Source organism: Thermobia domestica, chromosome 2 (genome assembly GCF_964235325.1).
Source record: "Thermobia domestica chromosome 2, izTheDome1.hap1.1, whole genome shotgun sequence".
NCBI lineage: Eukaryota > Metazoa > Arthropoda > Insecta > Zygentoma > Lepismatidae > Thermobia > Thermobia domestica.
Window position 1 is genome coordinate 289,969,270 of NC_137455.1, and position 26,018 is coordinate 289,995,287.

At 35.2% G+C, this 26,018-nt stretch overlaps 1 protein-coding gene across 1 annotated transcript in view; it reads right to left on the reverse strand.

Moving 5' to 3' along the window:
* Window positions 1-10,304: 10,304 nt before the first annotated feature.
* LOC145678566 (putative peptidoglycan muropeptide transporter SLC46) overlaps window positions 10,305-26,018 on the reverse strand; it is a 147,180-nt gene continuing 131,466 nt past the window's right edge. Inside the window, exon 6 of the mRNA XM_081748868.1 lies at window positions 10,305-14,759. Within this exon, the coding sequence (XP_081604994.1) occupies window positions 14,567-14,759 (193 nt within the window). The 3' untranslated portion in view covers window positions 10,305-14,566. The remainder of the gene's footprint in view (window positions 14,760-26,018) is intronic.

A 26,018-nucleotide genomic window follows, 5' to 3' on the forward strand; every position in this document is an offset into this window, starting at 1 on the left:
GATTTTGTTGTTAGAAATATGGTGAAGCATTTTAAATTTTGTGCATTTTTTGACAGATAGCATGGCTCCGGTATATAAAAGAAAATTTTTCCGCTATTCGGAATTTGATACGCAGTGTGCCTTAGAAGCTGTAAGAACAAAACAACTTTCAGTTCGTGAAGCCTGTAAAAGGTTTGGTGTGCCAAAGACAATAGTTTTAGACAAACTACATGGACGGGTACCAGAAACAACTGGAAAGATGGGACGCTGTACTTATCTCAGTGAAACATAAGAAGCCCTTGGAAACTGGCTTATTGAACTTTCTCAACGTGGTTTCCCCAGAAAGAAGCATGACCTCTTAAATTCAGTACAGAAAATAGTTGTAGACGACAAACGCAAAACACGATTTAAACACAATAGACCTGGGCAGAAATGGTATGCACCTTTCTTGAAGAGACATCCAAATATTGCAGTGAGGACAGCTGAGCCTATAAATGTCTGCCGAAGTTTTGTAAAAGAAGAATATATACGTTCGTGGTTTCATGATCTTAAGACATACTTCACCAGTACGGACAATCTTTCCATTCTAGAAGATTCACGTAGAATTTTTAACGCGGATGAATCTTCTTTTCAGTTGTGCCCATCATCTGGAAAACTTTTGGGACCAAAAGGCTGGAAGAATATTTATGAGGTTCAAGATAAGGAAAAGGAAGCCCTTACTTTTCTAGGAACATTTAGTGCCTCGGGAGAAATCGTTGCTCCAATGATCGTTTATCCATACAAGTCGCGAGTACCCAGAGATATTGTGTCCAATATTCCCTCTTCGATTGTGATAGGACGATCCGAATTTGGCTGGACGGTTAGTGAGACATTCTTTGAGTGGGTCGCCAACGGTTTCAATAAATGGCTATTAGATCACGATGTACCTAAGCCTGTAATACTTTTCATCGATGGTCACAAAACTCACTTAACTTATGAAGTAAGCAAATTTTGTGACAACAACGAGATCATATTGTATGCCCTGTACCCTCATGCAGCACACATTTTGCAATCATGCGATGTATCCGTCTTTAAGGCGTTAAAAACAAATTGGAAATTCGTTGTTCGCAGCTATCTAACGAAACATAATTTATCTTCCATTACAAGAGTTCGTTTGCAGAGGTCCTAGCAACAGCAGCAACACCGTCAACAATAAAGAATGGATTTCGCAAATGTGGACTGTATTCTTTCAATCCGGACGCTATTGACTACACAAAATGCATCAAGAGTGTATGCAAAAACATAGAGAGTACTTCCACTCAGCCAAATGTTAGTGAAGAAGATCTTCGTACTACAAGAAAAGTTATTACTGTGTACAAGGATGAACTTCAAAAGGCTGCGGTGACTTTAACGCAGTTCTTGAAGTTTTGAGACTTCCAGCAGAAAAACCGATGGACGAAGCACTACAAACTAATGATAAAAGTGCCAACTTACCACTAGATGACGAAGTTGTAGTTGGTGAAATCCCTGTAATTGATGACAACAATGAACACTTGTCTCAAGCTACTCTCACTGTTGGAAAGGATTTACTAAATGATCTTCTCCAGTCATTGGCTGTTGAAGCCAATCCAAGTACAACAACTGAAAATCGAGTGAATATAACACCTATTCTACCAACGAAACCTGAGGAATTCGACGCCATTGCATCACAAGAGAAAGAGGAAATCAGAATTGTGCCAAACAAAGAATCAGTTATGTCTGCTCCAACAACAGAATCAGAGTGGCCTTTAATTATTCTGAGAAAGGAAGTGTCTATTCCAGAATTTGTGCCATCAAATGAGAAGAAAGGAAACACGTCAACTACACTGCATAAAACTGAACCTATGAAGGATATTTGACAAGATATTTATTCTCCCAAAGACCCTCCTACTGAAGCTCTGGTTTCTATACCAGAAGCACAGCAAGAAACAATGGACATTGAAAGCGATGATGTTATTGGACCAAGTGAATCAAGTCAGAAGAATATCGCAACAACACTTAAAACTATCAGACCAATATATATAACGCCAACTTTTAAAAAGCATCTGTTCTGACCTAAGAGTTCAGTCAAAAAGCCTAAGAAGAAGGTAGAGAAGATACCGTTTGCAATTAGAAGAATATCGACGCGCACTGACTGCAAAACAAGAAGAACAGAAGAAACTAGAGGAGGAAAAGAAACGCAAAAGGGATGAAAGAACAGCAAAAAAGAGCAACAAACTGGAAAATACAAAGAAACGATCGAAGAAGACGGCTACTGCTGTTGTAGAAGAACATCACAATGAACAGGATGTAATTGATTACGGCGATGGATCCATATGCGCAGGATGTGGAGTGATAATAAATGATTTTGCTTTGGAAAGTGGGGATAAACCAGTGGGTTGCGATCAATGTGATAAATGGTTCCATCTTCGATGTACCAATTTATCTGGCTATGCATGGGAAGAACTTGCAGATAAGCTGTTCCTGTGCGCAGACTGTACCATATAAGTGATTTGAATAAACAAACAATCAGGAGCTTACTGTTATTACATGAAAAGATAACTCAATGTACTCAAGTAACTCAAAAGAGAAACCTTATCATATATGAGACGATAACTCGACGTGCTGAAGTAACAAAGGAGAGAAATCTTATCATATTTGAGAAGATAACTCGATGTGCTCAAGTAACACAGGAGAGAAACCTAATACCGGAGAGAAACATATTTCACACAGGAGAAAAGTGAACACTTAGGATTTTCTAAATTATTAGAGACTCGTACTTTGTTTAGGATTTGTAAAACCGTAATATAAGTGATAAGATAACGTGTGCATATAACGCAGGAGAGAATCTTGTTTCACGTGGAAGATCTATTTAATATTCAAATGCATTATTCCAAATAAAATAGCTATGTATCAAATCCTAATAGCGTGATTCTTTCATTTATAATTACTAAGGAGAAAACCCTAATGAAAATTAAATAAAATCTATATAATCGTTTTGTCAAGTTCAAATCTTGCGAATAATACAATTTCGAAATATCACCTAAGGCAATCAATTACTTTTACGTGATAGAAACGATAGAAATTGCGGGCGGTCGACTAATAGCTTGAATGCGGTCGACTACTGAGCGATGATGGTCGACAAGTGGGAATTTTGATGAGTTTCCGTAAAATGTATTTATATACCACTGCAAAACTTTAAAAGTGAGCAGTTAACACACGGCATGGTACAAAAGAACCCAAATAAAGCAAATAATTCACTTTTGTCAAATACTATGAAATCATCACGCTTTATAAGTGCTTAGAAGTAAGATTTTTTTCAGCGGTCGACTATTGGCGAACTCACCCTATATATTTTTTAAAAAATTGAAAATTTTGGACTAGCGAAACAGCGAACGGTAATTTTTTCAGTTCTACATATTTTTAAATTAAGAATTTTATATGTTTCGGTGTTATTAATAGAAAAAAGTTCAGTACCGGTACGCTTGTTGCCTGTTTAGGTTATCCTTAATAAAACACTAAAAGACTTTGCAAGTAATATATATGCAAACCAACATTGTACTAAACACAAAAGCGTATGCCATAGAGCGACAGAGGTCAACAGAAGAAAATATTTCTTTACAAATATCGTATTGAACTTCCTTTCTCTTTTTTTTTTATTCATACTGATTTTCGAGATTTACGCACCTCTATGCAAGTTTTTATCAATTAATAAAGTTCTATTTAATTCTCACAGATGTCTCACGTTAAGTTAGACATTATCTACCATCTGCTGCCACCTATTATCCCATTCAGGAACAAACTACTCGTACTTTATGTTCCTGCAATGCTGATCGTATGATTTCAGCCGATATAAATTCACTCACAACTGGACAGTATAAAAGCTCTGGCCAGGGAACTTTTACACCTCCCTAACACCCCCCTTACACCCTCCCTGTGATAGACAATATCCCCCCTTACAAAATAGTTCGATACCCCCCAAAGGGGGGTATACAATTTTTAATGTTATTACTATCATCGGTACAAGGGCGCCGATCCTGGGGGCGCCGAGGGGGCCCGGGCCCCCCAAACTTATGCGGGCCCCGCATTTTATTTATGAATATACAATAGTTGGCATAATTTGAGTGCAATTTGTCTTCAAATTATATATGCCTTCTGCATCTGAATGCCCCACCACCACCAAATTTACAGAGAAATTGGCGCCCTTGCAACGGTACCATAAATGTAAAATATAGCCGAATAAATAATGTCTTGGTGATAGTTTTCTAGTAGCTGGCACGAAACTCAACAATCTAAATATTAGTTTCAATAACTTCAATCTAAATATTAGCTTTGATTTTATATTTTTACTTTTCTACCCACGAAATTTTGTGAAGTATTGCGCTCAAAGAACTGCTTGAAAATCATACAAACAATCCATGTTAGAAGTGAATTCTGATACCAGAACAATGTCAAAGCTGACTTATTATAATCAATAAAATAATGGTTATTAGGTAACTCCAAAAGAGCAGTAGGAAACCGAAAATATATCCGTGACAAGCTGGCGCCCTGGTGGTGGTGGCGCACGCAGGCTGTTCCATCAAGAGCAGCATTGTAAACTAATTACTCTTGTTTCATTCACTCGAAAGCAGAGCTTGGAAAAAGAAAAAAACAGTTGTGTCAGAGCATCAGTCTGTCAGTTGAATGGGCGGAATAATTTATAGAAAGCACACAGCCTTTTGTTAATTCCTGTGGCTTTATATTTATCTAGGGAACTTTCAGAAAAGGCAAGAAAACATGACAAAGGTAAAGAGCATATTTGTGCGGTACAGGCCTCATTGCAAAGTGACAGTAATCAGCAGTTTAACATTCAAAAAAGGTATATCGGTGGTAAATAAAGATTTGTTCAAAATCACCTATTTTCTATTTTCCGAAGAAATACCACATACATCCAAATGGGTTGCAGTGGCATAGCTAGACCATTCAGGAACAATAAAGCAGCCTATAAAAAACTCACCAGAGAATGAACATCACTTGTCGCATTACTCTATTACATCTATTGTAGAATCTTTTGGCGTTTCCACCACTGAACCTACAAAAGCCAAGTTCTCTAGAATTAGTAAATTCTCTCATGGCAGACGAGTGTACAGATATAAATAGAAGAGAAATTCTGGGTACTTGTATACGTTACATAGAGGCTTACAAAATGAAGGAACCCTTCGTTTGTGCTGTTCTAGTTCAGTCCACTAATGCAGAATGCATCAAAGAGGCAATTATTCAAGAAATACATAAAGTAGCTCTTAGTACTGCAAAACTGACTGCTATGGCTTTCGATGGTGAATCAAATTTCAGCGGTGAAAAATCCGGAGTTCAGGTACGTCTCAAAGAAAATTCCCCCAGATTGATTTTCGTTCATTAGAGACGACATCTTTTGCAGCTGGCTTTGATAAGGGCGTGTGGAACTTGAAAAGTTATCGAAAGGGTTGTAAGTGTAACGAATAAACTGTACACAACATTTCATGGGAGTCACAGGCGGCTGAAAGTTTTGCAGGAAGTGGAATCTTCAATAGACGCTACTCCCTACAAATTAGTGCAACCTGCTTCCACTAGGTGGCTTTCATATGATAATCAAACATTATGCTGCAATATGCGTTGCATTAAAGCATATCTATGTTGATGCAGGAGACATGTCATTAGATGCTGGTGGACTACTGCTGCAACTAAGAAAGACATCGACAACTTTCACACTTGTAGGTCTACTCTTAAATACATTTTTTGCAAAACTAAGCAAAAGTCTGTAAATGCCAAGTGGAAATGATGGGGTTATAGCGCTGAAGTTGGTAGAAAGTGCCATTGCACATTTGGAAGATGTCGCTTTTGAAGAGATTTCAGAGCATGCTGAAAGTGTTGTAGGAGAGGCAAAATCTGAGGGTGTGAGAATAGAAGAAAACTTGAAACCCAAAGAACTCAAGGCTCTTCTCTCCAATTACAAATCAAAAATTATCAGCAACATGAAGGAAAGATTTGGTAGTCCTCTCAAACAGCTGTCTCGCTTCTATGATGTGCTTAAAAACAAACCCGACTCAGCTGAATTAACTGAAGTGGCCAGCATTTGTAATGTTAAAAACCCTGAACTCGAACTAGAGTATAAAATTTACAAAAGAGTTCCTGCAGGTCCTAACATCAGCATCCACCAAAAACTCTTGGATCTTGTCTGTGGAGAAGAAAGAAGAATTATGTTCCCAACTCTGTCCGAAGTAGCAGGTGTTCTTCTATTACTTCCTGTGGGAACAGCAGAAGGAGAGAGTTCATTTTCTACAATGGACAATGGACAGAGTGTTACGTTCAGAACAATGTCGACTTAGTTGTGAACATGTAAATGATTTGATGAAAATATGTACAGAAGATCCCTATGTTCCTTATATTCGCTCTGATTCTGAAGAAGAAGAACAAAGGCTAAATGAACTGATAGATAAAGCTTGCAACATCTGGTTAAAGCAACCTCACAGAAATGTGTTGATAACTACTATGCATAAAGATACGTGAAGAATGAATAAACGTGGTGCAAGTTTGGTTTTGGTAGTACAAAAAATATGAATGAGAACAAGTATATTTCTATGCGTGCATGAGAGTGATAATAACAAAATGTGTTCATACAATAGCAAATACTCGTAAAAGTGAAAGGAGAGTATTTTTCTTTTCTCCTATTCATAACTAAAGCAAATAATGCTATCCTTTGCCAAGATTGTGGTAAATTTGTAATGTGTATGTACTATTAAGAAAAGATACGCTTAAGATTTTTTTTTTACTTAATACATATCATTACAATCTACACCCCCTCTCAAATTCATTACACCCCCCTGAAGAAAATTTCTGGCAAATACCCTGGCTCTTTCCACAGGGAACTGTTTCCATCCGAAATATATGGAAAGTGCTTTTAAAAGAATAAAGTACCAGTCTCAATTGAGTAGTTACATACAGTAGGATTCGTAAAGTGCGAATTGTGTTTTCCGGTTTCAGAAAAGGGGAGTTGATGCTTTGTGTCAGGTTTGACAACTCTCGGCGTCTGCCCAATCTCCAGTAGGACATAAGTAAGCATATGATCTAGAATGAAATGGATTAGATTCTGGAAGTTTATATTATTATTAGCTGAAATGTCCGCTCTTCACGTGGGGAGAATAGGTTTCTTGAAAATATTTTAAGACCGCCCTTCCCCTTAGGATACACATTGCTTCCACTCCTATTCCTGCTTCTGTTCACATTTAAATGTATATTTCTGGTTACTTGTTGCTGCTTTGAGAAGTTGGTCTTCACCAATTAAAAGTGAACTTAGACTTTCTATTGCCAGGGACATTCCTACCTGTGTACCTCTATTGTGAGGTTTCCTCTTATTTTAATGGTGATAATGTAGAAACCAAGTTCCGATAATAATAATAATAATAATAATAATAATAATAATAATAATAATAATAATAATAATAATAATAATAATAATAATAATAATAATAATAATAATAAGAAGAAGAAGAAGAAGAAGAAGAAGAAGAAGAAGAATAGAAATAATATGAATAATGGAATAATAATAATAAATATGAAATTCGGAATATTTCAAATTTCCGATGGAGCCACGTCAGGACGCGGGATATTTTTCTCCAAAATAGGGACTGTCTCAATAAATGGCAACCCTAGGTGTGGAGTGGAATTGAACAGTTTCGTGTCCTTTACGTAACTATAATTGAGTGTATAATCCCCTGTTCTTAGTATGAAGAGAGAGCTCCTTTGTGGCTACATGTTAATCGGAGGCGCGGAAAACATAGGTTCGATTTTCGATGGGAGCTCATTTTGTTCGGATTTCACGTTAAGATGAAGGACCTCGCCTCATATAACCTCCTTGCAGAAAAAGACGTAAAACTCCAACAAGTTCATTAATTTGAAATATTAGCTGAAACTCACCAGCACTACAATCATAGAAGAAGCCGGCCTGATATATCAAACTCAATTTGGTATAAGTAATCAGCATCCAGGTTCAATACTACTCTTTGAAAAGCCTTGTCGCCACTACCGGTTGTATTCTGTTGGGCATGCTATGTACTTATACGCTTATGTACTATCGCCTGACACCGCAATTTCCATGGCAACAAAGAAAGGGCCGCGGTGGCTCAGTGGTAGAGCGTTCACCTCTGGTGCTTGGGGTCTCGGGTTCAAACCCTGCTCCCGCCAAGTGAACTTTGTGGTGGACAAACACCGTGTGCGTGGGTTTTCTCGGGGTTCTCCCGTTTCCTCCCACTTTCTTCATTTCACCATTTCATTCACCTCTCATCATCACCGTCTCCTTTAGCCTAACCGGCATAACCGTGGGACGTAAAACTCAAAAATTTCATTTCATTTTTTTCCATGGCAACAAACTACGTTGGAGCACAGGTACGAATTCCATTCCGCTCCTCCCTATAAGTTATCCATAGCCAGTGAGGGTGATGTTTTAATCGTCGTTCTAGCAGTTCAAATGCACAGAAATCCATTGGACTGTATTTTTTTATTTATTTTTTTTTTCAGAAATGTCAGGGAAGGAAATTATACGGACTTCCGTTTCTAATTACATGTTATGATAAAACTAGGGGGTAACGGTAGATATTTTGTCCATGTAACAAAATCAAGACACCAAAACCTGTAACACACAGTTTTTAAGTTGTTCCTCTTGCTCACAATGTAGTAAGTGTTGGGCCCATTAGCCGAGACAGATTAATACAAGCTACTTTTAGGTTACAGTCGTATATCACTAGTCAACGGATTTTTTTTTTTTTTTTTTTTTTGATTTAGTAAATAAGGATAAAGTATGAAAATATAGGAAGTCAGAATGTTTCTAGTTCTAAATTGTTAAATTGTCCGGGTCTTCCATTTAAAAAACGCTTTATGTATTGTTTCAAATAGAATGTTTCTCATGTAATAGCAATTGTGTTTCTTTACGCTTGATGAACAGTATGTAACTGAGTAGATATCATTAATGAGATTAACTCAATTAATTCTTAAACTTTACTTATTTTAACTATAGCATTATCCGAAGATAATATGTTAATTGATATATCTCATTAAGCTGAACAAAATGATGCGTCTCAGGGCAAATTCTCATGCTTAGTACTCGAGAAAGTCAATTATGATTGGCGCCAAAAACTGTTGTTTGTTGCCAGTAATAATTTAAAGTTTCTAGTCTGATTCTGGAATAGATTTTCTATACATGTAGTGTTTATATATATCTAAAAAACATTATGTAAAAGATTGTAGGTATATTTTGTTGTTTTTTTTTCAACGATGACAAACATACTCCTAAGAATGACGCATATTTGGTACAAAGGTAATTTGACGCATGTACCCAGGCAATTTGGCAATGGCATCATTTGCTCCCTTTCTCCGGAAAGAACAAATCTTAAAAGTCACGATTTTAAGTATGATATACCCCATCATGAAGAACGAAGGAAAGGGAAAGAGCACTCACACTCTGAAATGCCTAAGCACTACAAACACAATCTCGTTGTGTTTATTTTTTCCCCTTTAAATAAGATTATGTTAGTGAAAGATAACGCAAACACACCTGCAAAGGAAAGATGGTAATACTTTTTATAGAATTCAATTTCCAGCTTCAATCTCAATATATCAGTTTGCAATTCCAGTGCAACTAGCTCTTTTATCTTTATTTCTTGATTTTCGTTCTACATCTGTTAAATTAAAAAAAAAAAAAACTTGTTCCCACCTCCAATGATAAGTAACTTGTTTGTGACAAAGACGATATTAGTTTTCATATCAAAACTGTGATAACTTTCTAAATGAAGCAGGTGTTACCTACTGTTCGAGAATTGAGTTCTTGTATTTGACAACAATCAAGCAATTCATGCTGGGATTTGTTTGACCATTTGCTTTAGCATTGTCCATGTGACCGTAACTTAATGCGACCTAAATATGATATATGAATGTAGTATTCAAATAGAAGGTCAGCTTAGTAGATTTAACTCCATCATCATGAAGTCTGTTTCCAACAAGAAATATTTATTTTATGTAATATAATTATGACAGATTTGGATGCCCCTTGCAAATGTACTTGTTGCATACATAGAGCCGGCCATACTTTTTAGTTGTAATTTTGAACAAAATCTTAATAAAATTCCTCAATCAAAGAACCTGCTGGAAAGATAAGAAATCGTTTATGCTTATATTTATTCGTGCCTGTTCATAATTATCTTCGTCTTCTGTCAATGGTTTAACGTATACGGTAACGACTACCACTTCACCTCTATGAATTAATTAAAAAAAAAGGAAGGGTTCTGAAGTAAAACTGAAAAATAAGCCCATACTATTTACAAACTTTCCATAATTTATTTCTTCTAATACATTGTATATACATATAACAAATAAACCACATAGATCAACTATGAGATTCTATATAAGTTTTATATAATATAATCCTTGCATTTCAAAGAGAAAAGTGTATCTTCTTAAAAAATTAAGTTCAACAAAATTTACAAACTGTGAGTTTAGTTTTCCTCTTCATGCGCTAATAGATTATTGAAATGCAGTGTACGAAGAAGCATTAGCACGTAGAGCACAAACCTACATATTTCGGCGTAACAAGACCTGATAGATGTGTACGATAGCAATAATTACCTTGACAATTGTACTTTTCAGTGATCGGACACTTTAAGACATGCTCAGAAGTTTATTCTCATAAAAATAACGAAGAGGAAATGTTAGAGTCCATGCAATGTTTCTATTACGGGAAATGTCCAGATGAAAATATAAATACGTTTACGTACCAGTTTCAAAGATTTCATGTAATATTACAAGAATTATATTTAAGTATTGCTTAATCGTAATGGTTACAATAGCCAGCAAAAGTTCTTCCTCTCTCTTAATATTTTCGTATGTCCAAAACTTAGGACTGAATTCTAACACGGTTTCGGATAACAGAGATACACGAAGAAAAATATATTCAGATTTTCCTAAGAAGTTCTAAAGATTTGTCAATAGAAAATTTAAGGAGCAGGCATGAATTTTTTTGTGACAATTGTACTACATTTACACCTTTCCCTCTTTCTCATAATATTACTTATATCAAAATCCTATTTGAAATCTTACGAAAACTATTTATTTACAAAAGATAAATAGTCGTATCTTCTTGTATAGCACCATAGTATCAAAAATATACATTTTAATATTTCATAATCACGTACTTAATAGGCATTTGAGTTCACTTTATCAACCATTTTAACGTTTCTCCTAAAGGGAGTTTTTGTAAAGATTTCCAGATTTAAAGGAAGGGCAAAAACATTAATAACTACAGGGTGACTTTTTTAAACTCACGGATTTCATTTGGGTCTAGAATTTCTAACTGAAGTCCGATTTTTGTGTGGTTTATGGCAAATGATCAAGGAAGGATGGGAGATTGATAGGACTGTGATTACTGGTTTAAAATCATCCGGGGTAATATCGACCACTCCTCAAGAAAAACAGCAAATTTTTGCCAGTGTACCTTAGAATTGGAATGAGGTTTTGGAGTTTTGTAGCTAAATTGCAGATTGTAAATTAAGAGTTAGTGAAAATACAAATTAAGTGTTAGTGGTAACAGCTATAAATCATATGATGAATAGCGATAACCGGTTTCTTTCCCCTGAGGAGTCGACAACTGACATCTTCCACACACCCGCATACGGGGTTAGATGCTTCCCTGTTTCACTCAGAAGCAGTGGCGTATTTACGATTTTGTTTCGGGAGGGGCTTTGCTAATATGATTTTAAACCGTAAACACAGTCCCATAAATCTCCCATCCTTGATCATTTGCCACAAACTACATGAAAATCGGACTTCAGTTAGAAATTCTAGAACCAAATGAAATCCGTGAGTTTAAAAAAAAAATCACCCTGCACATTATTCTTTTTTTTTTTAAGTAAGTGTTGAATCTATTTAACCCTGTATCGATATTACTCACTTTTGCCTTTGTAACCGAGGTATTGAGTGCAATTATTTCATCCATGTATACAACAATGATGGAAAGGTTCTTTTCTGAAAAGAACTTCATTCCATTTGAGTTCTTTCTCCGCAAAAGAAACGCGTTTCCTTCCTGATGATGTACAAAATAAAATAATTTCATTATCATTTTTTCCTTCTTTTTTAAAGAAAGATGAATGCTTACCAACATGTGCAGTATACATAATTGTAAATCTAAACTAATACTTCGGATCATACCTATGTAAATCAGAAGTAAGCCTACACGTGTATACCCTATTACATAAAATTCGAAAAAGAAAGACAGAGAAAAAAATGAAATGGTTTTGTTGGGTGATGTTCAGAAAAATCTGGTTACGCAGAGTATCTGTAGATTTTCTGGGATAAATCTGTAACCAACGAAACAACAATTTCCCTTTCTAAGTAAATTTTTTCCTAGTTTTAAATGGTGGTCTTTTAGCACATGAAAGAGAGCATTGAATTTGAACAAGAGAGTGACTTATGGCTTTAAGGAAGCTCTGTGATCTGATCCCTTTCTAATATCGCCATCTTTCACCAGAGTAGTACCAGGAGAATGAGGACACGGGACTCAGTCGTTTGCCAGCACCTCAAAAACAAATTCGAAGGAAACTGAAGGGCTCTGTAGGTTTATGTTTAGAAGGTAGAGGGAAAATATAGCCATCAAACTTCATCTGTAACTCCGAATATTTCCCCGGATTTAAGTATTTTGGCCTAAAAATTCCCTTCTTCCCTATATGATTGAAAAGGTTACCAAATTGTCCTATGTTACGGAAATTTCCCTCAATCCACCAAAGCTGGCTGCTCATCATATTTTTTTAAACTACTTTCTACTATCAACAGGGAAATAATTTAAGATTTAATATAGCCATATATTATATCTCGTTATCTTTTGTAGCAGAAGTTGTGTTCCCAGCCATAATATGTATAAAAACCTTTTATATTTGGATTTTAAAATAAACACACTGTTTGGAACAGTTTTCAACAAACTTTTAAAATAAATTTAATGTATTCATAGCATCATTGTAAAGGGTATAGAAAGGAACAGAAACTTTGAATTCATATTCCTTTAGAAAAATGAACCACGTCCGGGGGCGCGGAGGCTCAGGTGTAGAGCGTTCACCTCTATTACTTGGGGGTCCTTGTTCGATACAAGCTCCCGTCAAGTAGCTTTGTGGGGACAAACACCGTGTGATTGGGTTTTCTCGGAGTCTTTAAGTTTGCCCCACTTTCCTCACTCCAACATTTTATTCTTTATCATCATTACCGTCCACCTTAGCCTCGGAGCATAATTCCTCACTGGAATAACTCATAGGCATATCTCAGATTTCGTTATTTTTATTATCTGAATTTAATACCTTTTCTTGATGAGACAAATCTGCTTCCACCTTGAGATCTGCCCTCTCATCATCAACTCGATATATCAGGAACAAAACCTCCGCCACCTATGATTCTTACAGCAATTGACAGATCTCATAAAATCATATAAGGTACCGGTGTTAACTAAAAATTGCAATTATTTAGATACGCCTATTGCGGGACGTATAATAAAGAAAAAAGAAGCACGTCCATAGCTTTTAAGTTTCTCAATGGGTGCTCAAGCTTCAGCACTAGTGTCTTTTGTTTGTTTGTTTGTTTGTTTTTAGTAGATCTAATAGGCCAGTAGTTTCCAAATTTTTCTTGAGAGTCGAGAAAGATTATTAAGACCTGCTGAAATAAAACAAACCCGTGAAATTATTTTTAAATTGTAAGGGCAAATTTCTTTTTAATTTTATTTTAATTTAATTCAGCACGATTTCCTAAACTTTATATTGAACAAAATTACTAAACGTTAGGATTTTGTTTGTGAATTTCAAATGTGTTTAGCAATAGTGGTCAAAATGAGGAGACAGAAAATTATTAAAATAATATTGATTACAGTCAAATCTTGAGAACATTTGAGAATAATTTGAGTGAAAATAGAAAATGATTCAACTGGCTTGTAATTTACGTAAAGCATTTTACATTTTTAAAAACATAAATTAACAATATCAAACACCAAGTTCTTTAAAGAAATAATTATACAAAATTACACTCACGGATTATTATTATTATCGTTGTAATGTTATATCACTCGATTCTCGATATGCCGTAAACCTGAAGAGTCTAAAATAGGTATTGATAAATTATTATTCATCACATATACATCCCTATCTAAAAATTTAACCTGGGATCACATGCACTATAGTTTCTTTATATTATTCACCGCATGAAAGTGTATTTTTGAAGTTAATTTGAACTTAAAAAAAAAAAAAATCAATGGGTGCTCAACACCCATTAAATACCTCCAATGGGGGCTTGAGGCCCGGAGCACCCACATAGTCGGCGCCTATGAACACGTCCCTATTTCATTTCAGCAGAAGAGGAAGGAATGAGTGCCGTATACGACATTAATTATTTCATACAAAATAATTTTAAAAAAATTAAAATAACCAATGTACAGTACTTGTTTTTTAAAAAAATGAATAAAAAGTTAAAATCGTATGTTCTTCCATAAGATTGGGAGTGCCAAAACAATAGACGCTCACTTCCGTCTCCGTAGTCCATGCAATATGCCAATTATTTATGGATCTTCTAGAGTGAAGCCAGCGTTGTCATACGTTTTCATAAAACTGATAGCCTTCACTGTTGATTTTGCATCGCCACTCACTATATCCGCAGGGAAGATTTTCTTCTTAAATCCTCCGAAGCCAGTCGGCGCTATAATCGTTTTGTCTTTCTCTGCGTTGTCTCGTTTGTGAACTCCGTACAGCCATCTGTGGGTGAAAAACGTAACTCAATGGAATTATGTGAATATTTGGATGCAAATACAGTACAAAAGCTCATCTCAAAAATACGCATCATGCATCATCATGCATACACAATTCAATAGATAGTAAGCAATTCAAATGAACAAAAATGAACTTATTGTTGTTAAACTGTTTTTCCCATACGTGAACATTGGAATGTCATTGGTAGGGGCATTTTTTCCCCTCTAGGGAACCTTCTCGGGAAAACTAGTATAATGAATAGCTAAATTAGGTCATATCCATTTAGGTACCAAAAATCATCAAAATCAGTACAGCAGTCTAGGAAAGGTTAGCCGAAAAATATCGTTACATTCATGTTTTATTTATATGGGTAGATAGAATCAATAGAAAGTTGTAAGATTTTCTCTCAAAAACGGAGAAACTAGATTTACTCATCATGCAAAATATGCGTTAGTTTTTGATTGTTCATATTCAAACATTTGGACAATATATTCTTTGACTATTCATTATTCCAAAAATTCAAACAAAATAATTGTTCTAATTTAGTCAGAAAAATGTTAATGGTCACAAATACAGGAACACTTTGCGTGGTTATAAACAATGTGGGTTTGGCTCTAACGTTGTTGTTATTATAGTGCAGTCAAATTAGCAAAAAGTAAAGAACAAATTAGTAACAAGTTGAAAATTGGTACAGATGTTGGGAATGATGTTCTAAACAACATACTAAAAGTCCCCTGAAATCCCAGGTGACCTTCGAAGCCATATTGGAAAATGGTGGCTGGAAGTATCAAATGAGCAATACCCAGATAAAAATAGCAATATCTTCGCTATGGTTGAACATAAAGAGATACACTTAGTGTCGTTCCATAGAACATAGATGATAACAATATTTTTTAAAGAGAAACAATTTTTCATAAAACGCATACTTTTACAAATATTTAGCTCTAAATTCCCAAATTCCGAAAACTACCGTCAAACTGATTTACAATTTTATTGCACTTAGGAAGTAAACATTAACAAGTTAAAATTTGACATTGATGTTGATAAAGATTATTTAAATTATATACTAAAATCCCACAACTTCTTCGTTCGCCATATTGGAAAATGTCAAAATGTCCGAAGTAATTGAAAGATAATATTTTGTTAAGTGAAATACAAAATCTGGACTGGGCTAAATATTTGAGAAACTGTAAATGTAGTCGATCCGAAGCCAATTGGGATCAATGTTGGTGCAAAGAGGGGAACATTATGACTGTTTAAGGTTGTCCTCTGCCATCTTGGTGACCGCCATCTTGGAATCAACTTGTTTATTTTAAATGCCAACATGGTCGTGTGACATATTAAACAACATCCTCGTTCGAAGAAAAACCCAATGGTAAGGTTATTTTTTCCAAAACCTGTATCAGTTTTGAAGTTGTGAATAGATTTAAGATATGTTATATGTGAAATGCTGTGAAATGTGCTATGCGAAGTTTCGAATTTAAAAATAAAGTAAAAAACAAGCTTTGTAACATCTCACATTACGTATTCTTTAATAACCAGGAAAAGAGAGAGCTAACACACATGAGACAATTACAATCACATGACATGTTCAGCATGCCCACCGTTCTGTTCTATGCATATCCTTAATCGTGAGACCCAGTGCTTGTGCACTCTGCGAAGCATAGTTGGCGATATTTGTTCACACTCCGTAATGATTCTCCTTTTCAGGTAGCCAATGTCAATAATTTTACACTTTTAGACAATAGCTTTAAAGTGTCCCTAAAGACAGAAATCCAAAGGAGGTAAGTCGGGGGACCTTGCTGGAAACTCAACTGGTCCATGTCGACCTATCCAACAACCGGGAAAGTGTTCATTGATCCATCGATTACATTACCACCATAATGAGGCGGTTCCCCATCTTGTTGCCAATATTAACGAAATCATCCTTGCTCTTCCAACAAAAGTGGCATAACAGTGTTTTCAAGCATATCTTCATATTGTGCAGCATCCCAGGTCCCATCAATGAAAACCGGTCCAATAAATTTTTCCCCATGTTACACACCTCACCATTAGAATACCTTACCTGCATCTTGCATCTTTGATGCATCTATCTAATTAAAAATTTTTATTAGCCCTGTACCGAGCATTTGCCCAATACCGAGAAATCCTATGGTAAAGCTTTTTTTTTTTTCAAAATCTGCAATGGTTTTGAAGTTGTAAATTGATTTAGGCTAAAATATGTTATCATTTAGACTTAAATTTTGTTATGTGTGGAACATTGTATAGACGGGAACCGACTGTCTCTTTTTCTTTTTTCTTGTAGGTAGGACAGGATGCTAACTCAAGAGGAAAGAATCGAAATTTTCCTTTTGGCTGGATGATGCAGTTCAGCAATAACATCCGTCTTCAAAGAGCGACATCCTAATCGCGAGCCGGTGACAGTGCTATACGAAAACTAATCCGCAAATTCATGGCAAAGGGAAATGTTGATGATTTACCTCATCAGGACGACCACGAAATGCAACTGCTCCAGACACATGAGCAGCTGTGTTGGGGTTTATTGGTGAAAAGTCCTACGAAGAGTGTGCGACGACTATCAAGTGAACATAATGTTAGTGTCAAAAGTGTTCAAAGAACATTAAAAAGGTAAAAGTGGCATCCTTAAAAATTAAAGGTGAAACAAATACTGCCAGTGGATGATTTAGATAGACCAATGGAGTTTTGTGAGTAGGCGTTGGACCAGATAGCTCGTGACCCAGTGTTTCCTCATAACATTGTTTTTAGTAATGATGCAAATTTCTATGTAACAGGTGAGATTAACAACCAAACTGTCCGATACTGGGCTAATACAAATCTTAATTGGATAGATGCATCAAAGATGCAAGATGCAGGTAAGGTAATGGTGAGGTGTGTAATATGGGGCGAAAACTTATTGGACCTGTTTTCATTGATGGGACCTGGGATGCTGCACAATATGAAGATATGCTTGAAAACACTGTTATGCCACTTTTGTTGGAAGAGCAAGGGTGATTTCGTCAATATCGCCGCATTATGGTGGTAATGTAATCGATGGATCAATGAACACTTTCCCGGTTGTTGGATAGGTCGACATGGACCAGATGAGTGGATAGCAAAGTCCCCCGAACTACCTCCTTTGGATTTCTATCTTTAAAGACACTTAAAGCTATTCTCTAAAAGTGTAAAATTATTGACATTGTTCTACCTGAAAAAGAGAATCATTACGGCCTGTGAACAAATATCACCAACTATGCTTCGCAGAATGCACAAGCACTGGGTCTCACGGTTAAGGATATGCATAGAACAGAACGGTGGGCATGCTGAACATGTCATGTGATTGTAATTGTCTCATGTGTGTTAGCTCTCTCTTTTCCTGGTTATTAAAGAATACGTAATGTGAGATGTTACAAAGCTTGTTTTTTACTTTATTTTTAAATTCGAAACTTCGCACAGCACATTTCACAGCATTTCACATATAACATATCTTAAATCTATTCACAACTTCAAAACTGATGCAGGTTTTGGAAAAATAATCTTACCATTGGGTTTCTCATCGAACGAGGATGTTGTTTAATATGTCACACGACCATGTTGGCATTTAAAATAAACAAGTTGATTCCAAGATGGCGGTCATCAAGATGGCGGAGGATAACCTTAAACAGTCATAATGTTTCCCTCTTTGCACCAACATTGATCCCAATTGACTTCGGATCGACTACATTTACAGTTTCTCAAATATTTAGCCCAGTCCAGATTTTGTATTTCACTTAAAATATTATCTTTCAATTACTTCGGACATTTTGACATTTTCCAATATGGCGAACGAAGAAGTTGTGGGATTTTAGTATATAATTTAAATAATCTTTATTAACATCAATGTCAAATTTTAACTTGTTAATGTTTACTTCCTAAGTGCAATAAAATTGTAAATCAGTTTGACGGTAGTTTTCGGAATTTGGGAATTTAGAGCTAAATATTTGTAAAAGTATGCGTTTTATGAAAAATTTGTTTCTCTTTAAAAAATATTGTGTTATCTATGTTCTATAGAACGACACTAAGTGTATCTCTTTATGTACAACCATAGCGAAGATATTGCTATTTTTATCTGGGTATTGTTAATTTGATACTTCCAGCCACCATTTTCCAATATGGCTTCGAAGGTCACCTGGGATTTCAGGGGACTTTTAGTATGTTGTTTAGAACATCATTCCCAACATCTGTACCAATTTTCAACTTGTTACTAATTTGTTCCTTTCTTCATTAAAATTTGAGCTTCATTTACTGCACTATTAGGGTAAATGAAGAGATGTTCGCCACGCTGGGAAACTTGCTGTAATAGTTGTTTTGTAATCACAAATAAAAAATATGGGCTTGAAACACCTACTTATGTCACTAAAAAATAAAGTAACACATGGCTTGTTTGCACTGACATCTGCCATGTGGTGAGCAAATTTTCAAGCAAGTAGTAAAGTTTTTAATGCGCAGTTACGTCGAAATGGACGACAAAGAAAGGCACAGAATTACAGTAGTACTTTGGAGATTCTCATTTTTCTGTAAGGTAAGAATTATATTCAGTCCTGTAATTATTGATATCGTAACTGTAAACTGCAATGTTATTGTGATTTTTTTGTTGTTGTTTGTTTGTTTTTTGGAAAACATACAAGTAAACAAACGTTGTTTTCTTTTGGCTATGGATTTGCAGGTAAGTTCGCCAGAGTAACTTATAATGTGGCGAATGTGGAAGTCCAGAAATTCGTCTGCTGTTCTTTTAACTCGGAAGAATATGTGTACTCGACAAAATCCAGCAACGAGCAAGGTTTGGGGAAACTGGACTCCGACAGTAGGCCTACAACTTCAAAGAGTGAACAATATTAAGATAGAAACCAAAGTGCAGTGGCTTCTCAGCAACCAGGATGTTATGGAATCCAGAAGAAAGTGAGAAATCTAAAAGGATCAAGTCAACATTTTGTGGTGACCGGGAAAACGATTACTTCAAACCTAAAGGTAAAAATGTGGATTGGTACCAATGCTCATGCGAAACTACGACAAAGGTTCAATAAAACGGTGTGGTTTGTGCACAATGTGTGATAATGGTTCCGATTCAGAATCTGATTAACGAATTTTTCTTAAGGTCGTATACATTTGTAGATCTACGCTTATCTTTGTAATATGTTTCAATTGCATTCTTTGAAACATGGTAATTATACAAGCTTGTATTGTATTTTTCAGTAGTTTTTTATCTATTATGGTAATTCTGGCTCTTTTACGGTTTGTTGTCTTTGGCATGTGTTTTTGTACATAGGCATACATACACTCAAAGTGACAATAAAATTATATCAGGAGGCCAGGGGTTAACCCATCTGGAGGCCCGGGGCTAGGAAAAATATGTGGCCCCTGCTGACTTCGCCTAATACATTTCTTTGAAAGTACAGTATAGGAAAGTTAATCAAATATGTTTCACATTTTTGGTCAAATTTTATCTCATGATGATAATTGTAGCTTGTATGATTTTTCAGACAGCCAGTTGAGATTTTGATCAGAATGGAGGACCCCGTAGACCTGGAGGCCCGGAGCCATAGCCACCCTAAGCCCCCTTAGTCCGGCCCTGCATGATATATACGTTATATGGCGATTTTCCCAGCATGTGATGGGAAGTTCGCCACTTTTCCTTATTTTCACATTTTTAATATTACGGCATGAGTTACACAGTGCTTATTTTCCTCATAGTCTACAATTACCACTTTATGTATAGTATAAATTTGGTCCTTCTTCCCTTATTCGTTTAGAAGACCAAAAAAATGGCATTTTGGTGGCGAACTTCTCCTGACTTATCCTATTACTCATATTTACGAACGTGCGATGCGAACTCATTCTTTTAAAAATAATTAAGTAAAAGCAATAAATAGTGCTTAGGAATGTATAGATAAATATAGTGCTGAACAAGACTTTCTGTAGAACCAGTGGCGTAGCAGCTGCCCCCGCAACCCCCGCAGTGCGGGGGGGCCCCGAGGTATAGGGGGCCCCGAAATCTTGCGATGAATAAAGGTTTAAAGAAGTAGAACTTCGACCTTACTTCTGTCGGCTTTACAACTAGGGCCCCTTCTCTATCCTTTGCGGGGGGGCCCGCAAAAGTGTGCTACGCCACTGTGTAGAACCTTATTTAACTGTCGCCATTTTCATAAACCCTGCATACTTTACGCTTCCTCCTTCTCATGACAAATACAAACTGTCAAACATGTATCATATCTCTATAAAATAGCTAAAGTTACAATGTAAATGGTCATTACAAATGATGCTTTATTCATAAGTTCCCTGTTTATTTCTGTCAGTAGTTTGCTATTCCATCGTAAGTTTTCTCGGCACTCAGGTTAGAAAGAACTGCTGTAGAATTACGCAAGCGAGTGACATGCTTGGCTAAGATCATATATGACATTATCTACAGTATGGCTGCTGATTCTAAACAACGTTCTTCTTCTTCTTCTGCGTCAAAAACCTCCCACTAGTCCCTCTCGCCGTGATTTTAAATTTCTGTAAAACTTAATTCTCTGAACTTTTATTGCCTGTGGCTAGAATCTCTCTTGCTTACAGTAATATGGAGGTAGTTAACAAACGATGCCTTAACATAATTGACCTTGCCCTTGCTCACAAGGTTAAAACTCTATCAATGGAACATTGCTGGACAATACAAATAATTACCTTCGTTCTTGAAAATTGAAATCGAATTTGTAACAGAGGATGATGAACCGCACCCACTTATTGTGTGGCTTCTCACGGATATTTTTTTTACTTCCGTTGAGCCACCAGCATGCTCACTTCCTCTACAAAGCCCGACAGTTACATAACTTTAATTCCATTAGACTGCAAGGCTGAATCGAACATAGGAGTTGAGTAAATAATAACATAGTTTTTGAATTTCCTAATGGTAGATACAATTTATGACGTAACACACAAGATTCTTAATATGTATTGATGTTGGTTGTGTTTCAGTAATTCCAGATTCCCTTTGGTATACATGGTTGGAGGTGATCCAACTTCCTGTAGAACGTAAAAACGTTCATATTGGTTTGTTGTCATTACTCAGCCAGCAATGAAATTACCTATAAACTTTTTCCATAAAAGTCAGTTTTGTTTGGAATTTAAAATCGTTCAGCAGCTCTCACTTTCCAGTCTTGTATCCAGCCCATTTTCTTAGCAGAAGTAAATGAGGGGGGTAATGAAGGTGAAAAATCAAGTTAAAGTTAAATGTGCTTTTTGTACAATATACTAAAAGTAACCACAAGGGGTTGTATGTGTCACACATTGTACAGTCCGCTGAAAAAAAAAAAACTTGCAACATCAGCAAGTAAGTTTATTTGGAAACGACGAAGTCTTTTGCTCCAAAATAAGTGTGCAGGGGACGACGCCGAAGTTTCTCTTGGCATAATTCGTTCCACTTAGACATTATGTTGATTCCCTGGGCTGTAGGCGTAGTTTCACAATAAACTTACATGCTCATGTTGCAGGGTTTTTTTTTCTGCAGACTGTACATGCATCGATTGTACAAAAAACCACAAGTGTTTAACTTGATTTTTCTCCATTTTTAAAAATGTGGGTTAGACCACTGTTGTGCTTACCTCCTCTAATGCTAAGGGATAAATGTAAAATACATCAAACACCACAAAACTGTTTACTTATTTACGCATCTGGAACAGAGCTGTAACTTCTTTTCCAACGATATATTATACTGATAAATATTACGATATACGAGTAGAAGACTGCAATAGTTTATCATTAATATACAAATATTGAAAAATAATTATATAAATCAATTCAATTACACAATTTTTAAAACTATTATGTTTGTTGTATATTGCAAAAAAGTATATCATTTTACGTAAAAACTAGTAAAATGCGATAAATTGATTTAATTTGGTACTAAAATTGCTATAATTTCATGTCTAGTTTTGAGGAAATTTCAAAATTTTCTACAACGTTCTGTTTACAGGGGAATAACAATTTAGGTGAATACTGCCCGTTCTACCCCTTCCCTGGCTACTGATATATCTCTTTAGTTTCGTGTTTCTTTAAATAAATAGTTATGACACAGATTAGTCAAATGTGTCATATCGAGTATTGTATTTTAACACAAAAACGATACAATACAAAAGTAAGAAAAAAGCGACTGAAAGGATTTGAAATGTGTATAGGACGGGAATAATCAATTGGACAGAGCGAGAAAATATTGAGGAATTGTTGGACAATATAAAAGAAGATGGAAACACATTAGTCTACAGCTACGATACAGCACGTCCACAAAAACACTCCGCGCTTTCGATTGATTATAAAACTAAAACTTTCTGCAACATCTTCGTAAATAAGATGTCAGGAAATACATTAACTCAAAACATTTTTGTTTCTTCTCTACAGGTTCTAACATTCACTCCTTGTTCCACTAGAGGTCATTAAATTCAAGATGGCGTTCGCCAAACAGCAACGCAGCTGACGTACTTTGGAATTTCACTCAACAAAGAGTGTTGTGTCTGTGGAACATCAGGAGCATAATCAATGTGAAACCACCTTTGAACAAGTCAATTCAAGCCTATTTGGTACAACGATTTCGTAGAAGCAGGGCGCATCTGTGACAAATGAAAAGAGAATTCCGGCCAACCACTTAGTGCCACAGCAACTTGTTGGTCGCGTGAAAGAAAACTTTGTGCGGAGTCCAAATAAATCTATGCACAGAGCTACCCAAGAACTACAAATCTCAAGAAGCACGGTTAGCAAAGTGTTAAACAAACGCTTGCACTTTCATCCCTATTAACTGCAATTAGTGCAGAAGTTTAAACATGAAGACTTATCGAATAGATGTTCGCTGCGTAACACGTGGGGTCCACATCCAGTGCCTGTAATGAACATAACACCACTTGAAACTTCATGAGTTGATATAATTTTAGGCAAAAAAAGAACTGGAAATTCCGAAAGGTTTTCGTTTTATAACGAATTAAAAACACGGGGTGTTTTTGTGGACCCGCAGCTTTTGGTTTTGTACAATTAAAAAAAGGGAGAGAGAGAAAACCTTGTTAGGGTTGATTTAGAATAAATTGTATTTTGAAGGATGTGTGGAAAATGTCGGAAGGAAAACGAAATAAATAAAAAAAAAGTATGACATTACGTTGCGCGTGGAGTGACTTGTCAACACTAGCAGATTCATTATGATAATAACGCCGATGATGAGGTAAAACAAAATTAACTGATTAGATATTACACCTTTTCCAGGCATATGAGAGTATCAAACAATTATCAGGTCCGGTTTATGTTGAATAATCTTGACTCCAACCTAACTGAAAATATTAGCATACTGGAAAGTCAAAATTCGCAGTTATTATACAGCTTGAAAATAAATATTAATTAAACTTTAAATGTGTTGAAAATTCGTTAATTATTGAAAAAAGATCAGGAATCCAAAAAATGTAACTTCATCAGAAAATTTTATTTATCTACAAGTAACTCAATCATGAAAGAAACTAACTACCGAAAACAAAATAAATCAAGTTGGACTTGAAGTTTTTTTTTTTTTTTTTTTTGCCATATTATGAGAAATATACAGAAAAGACTATTGATTATTGAGTGTTCTATTTGGGACAAAATACAAAAAGATTGTAGGATATATATAATTCTAGATTTTAAAAAATAAACCCGGAAGAGTTTGCATTAAAAAATCATGTACGGAGCTGTTCGAGCATAAAGCACTGTCATTACCTACTAGGAAGTAAATACATTATAAAACGTGATTTACTTTTTTTTTTTTTACTAGTATCACTAGTAGTAAACACAAAAAATAGCATTGGTCTGAAATTGAACTATTACCCATGCAACACGTACACCATTTTAGCCACCATTACGTAAACCTAATGCAAGGACGATGCGAATTAAAGGCTATTTTTTTTTCTGTTTTAAATACTTAATTTGTTTTTACAAATATAGATAGTTAGGTGGTTACACCTTTTTCTCGTAAGTAAATTTAATGTATAACATGCAGTGATTCTTGTATGAACTAATGATTAATTAAGAAAAAAATTATCTATTCAATAATTTCTGATATGATATTCTAGTAGCCCTAACTGCTCGTCTAGTGGCTAGCGCGTTCGCCTTTCGTATACGTGGTTATAAGTTTGATTTCCAGTGGATGAGAACGAAAGTTTCATTTCACAATTATTCACTCTTATTACTCATTCATCTAATTTAGTCGAAAGGGCATAACTCTGGGACGTTAAAGCAACATATTTATTCCATCCAGTTTTTTTTACGGTATTCTGCAACCAACACCACATACTACATTTTGAAACTACTCACGAGAAGAGTTATTATTATTATTATTATTATTATTATTATTATTATTATTATTATTATTATTATTATTATTATTATTATACCTAAGTAATGATATATTTTGTATTTTAAATATTTATTGGAAACATTTTGGAAAGTTGAAAAAAATATGTTTTGACTTTAGTAAGTTAATGCAGTGGTTCTCAACCTTTTCTGACTGACGACACACTTTACTAAACGTCCAGACATCGCGACACACGTATTTGATATTTTCATTATAAATAATAATACTAATACTACTACTACTACTACTACTACTACTACTACTACTACTACTACTATTACTAATAATAATAATAATAATAATAATAATAATAATAATAATTCCTTATTATAATATTGAAACTAATTAAATTTTATAATGATTCTATATAGTACTGAGCGTTATTGCTACTGCTGAAGGTGTTGACTGGTACAGTCTGTCTTGATTTTAACTACTTATTATTAAATTTTAGCCACACACTTTAAGCTACTGCGTGACACACCAGTGTGTTGCGACACATCGGTTGAGAACCACTGTGTTAATGCAACAAAATTAGATTTACTTCTAATACATTACAGATAATATGTACTGTACATGGAATATTATTTTATTCGTTCCAAAAATAATGACTCAAAATTCTAATAAATAATATTCTTATCTAACATTTTAGCTGGAATTTCATTTATGTACTGTATGCATTCATTTTTAAACTATCATTAATTATTATTAGATAACTCGTCTCATTTCATAAATTAAATCATGTCATGTGCTGAAGTTATTATCCAATTATTTCTTCATAAGATAAGAGGAAAATCGCCTCTGTCGTTTTTTAGAAAATTGTTCAAAAAGGACTCATCTCCAAGTATAAATTGTTCCACCTGGATTTTCTCCCAAACTACAGTATATTATATACA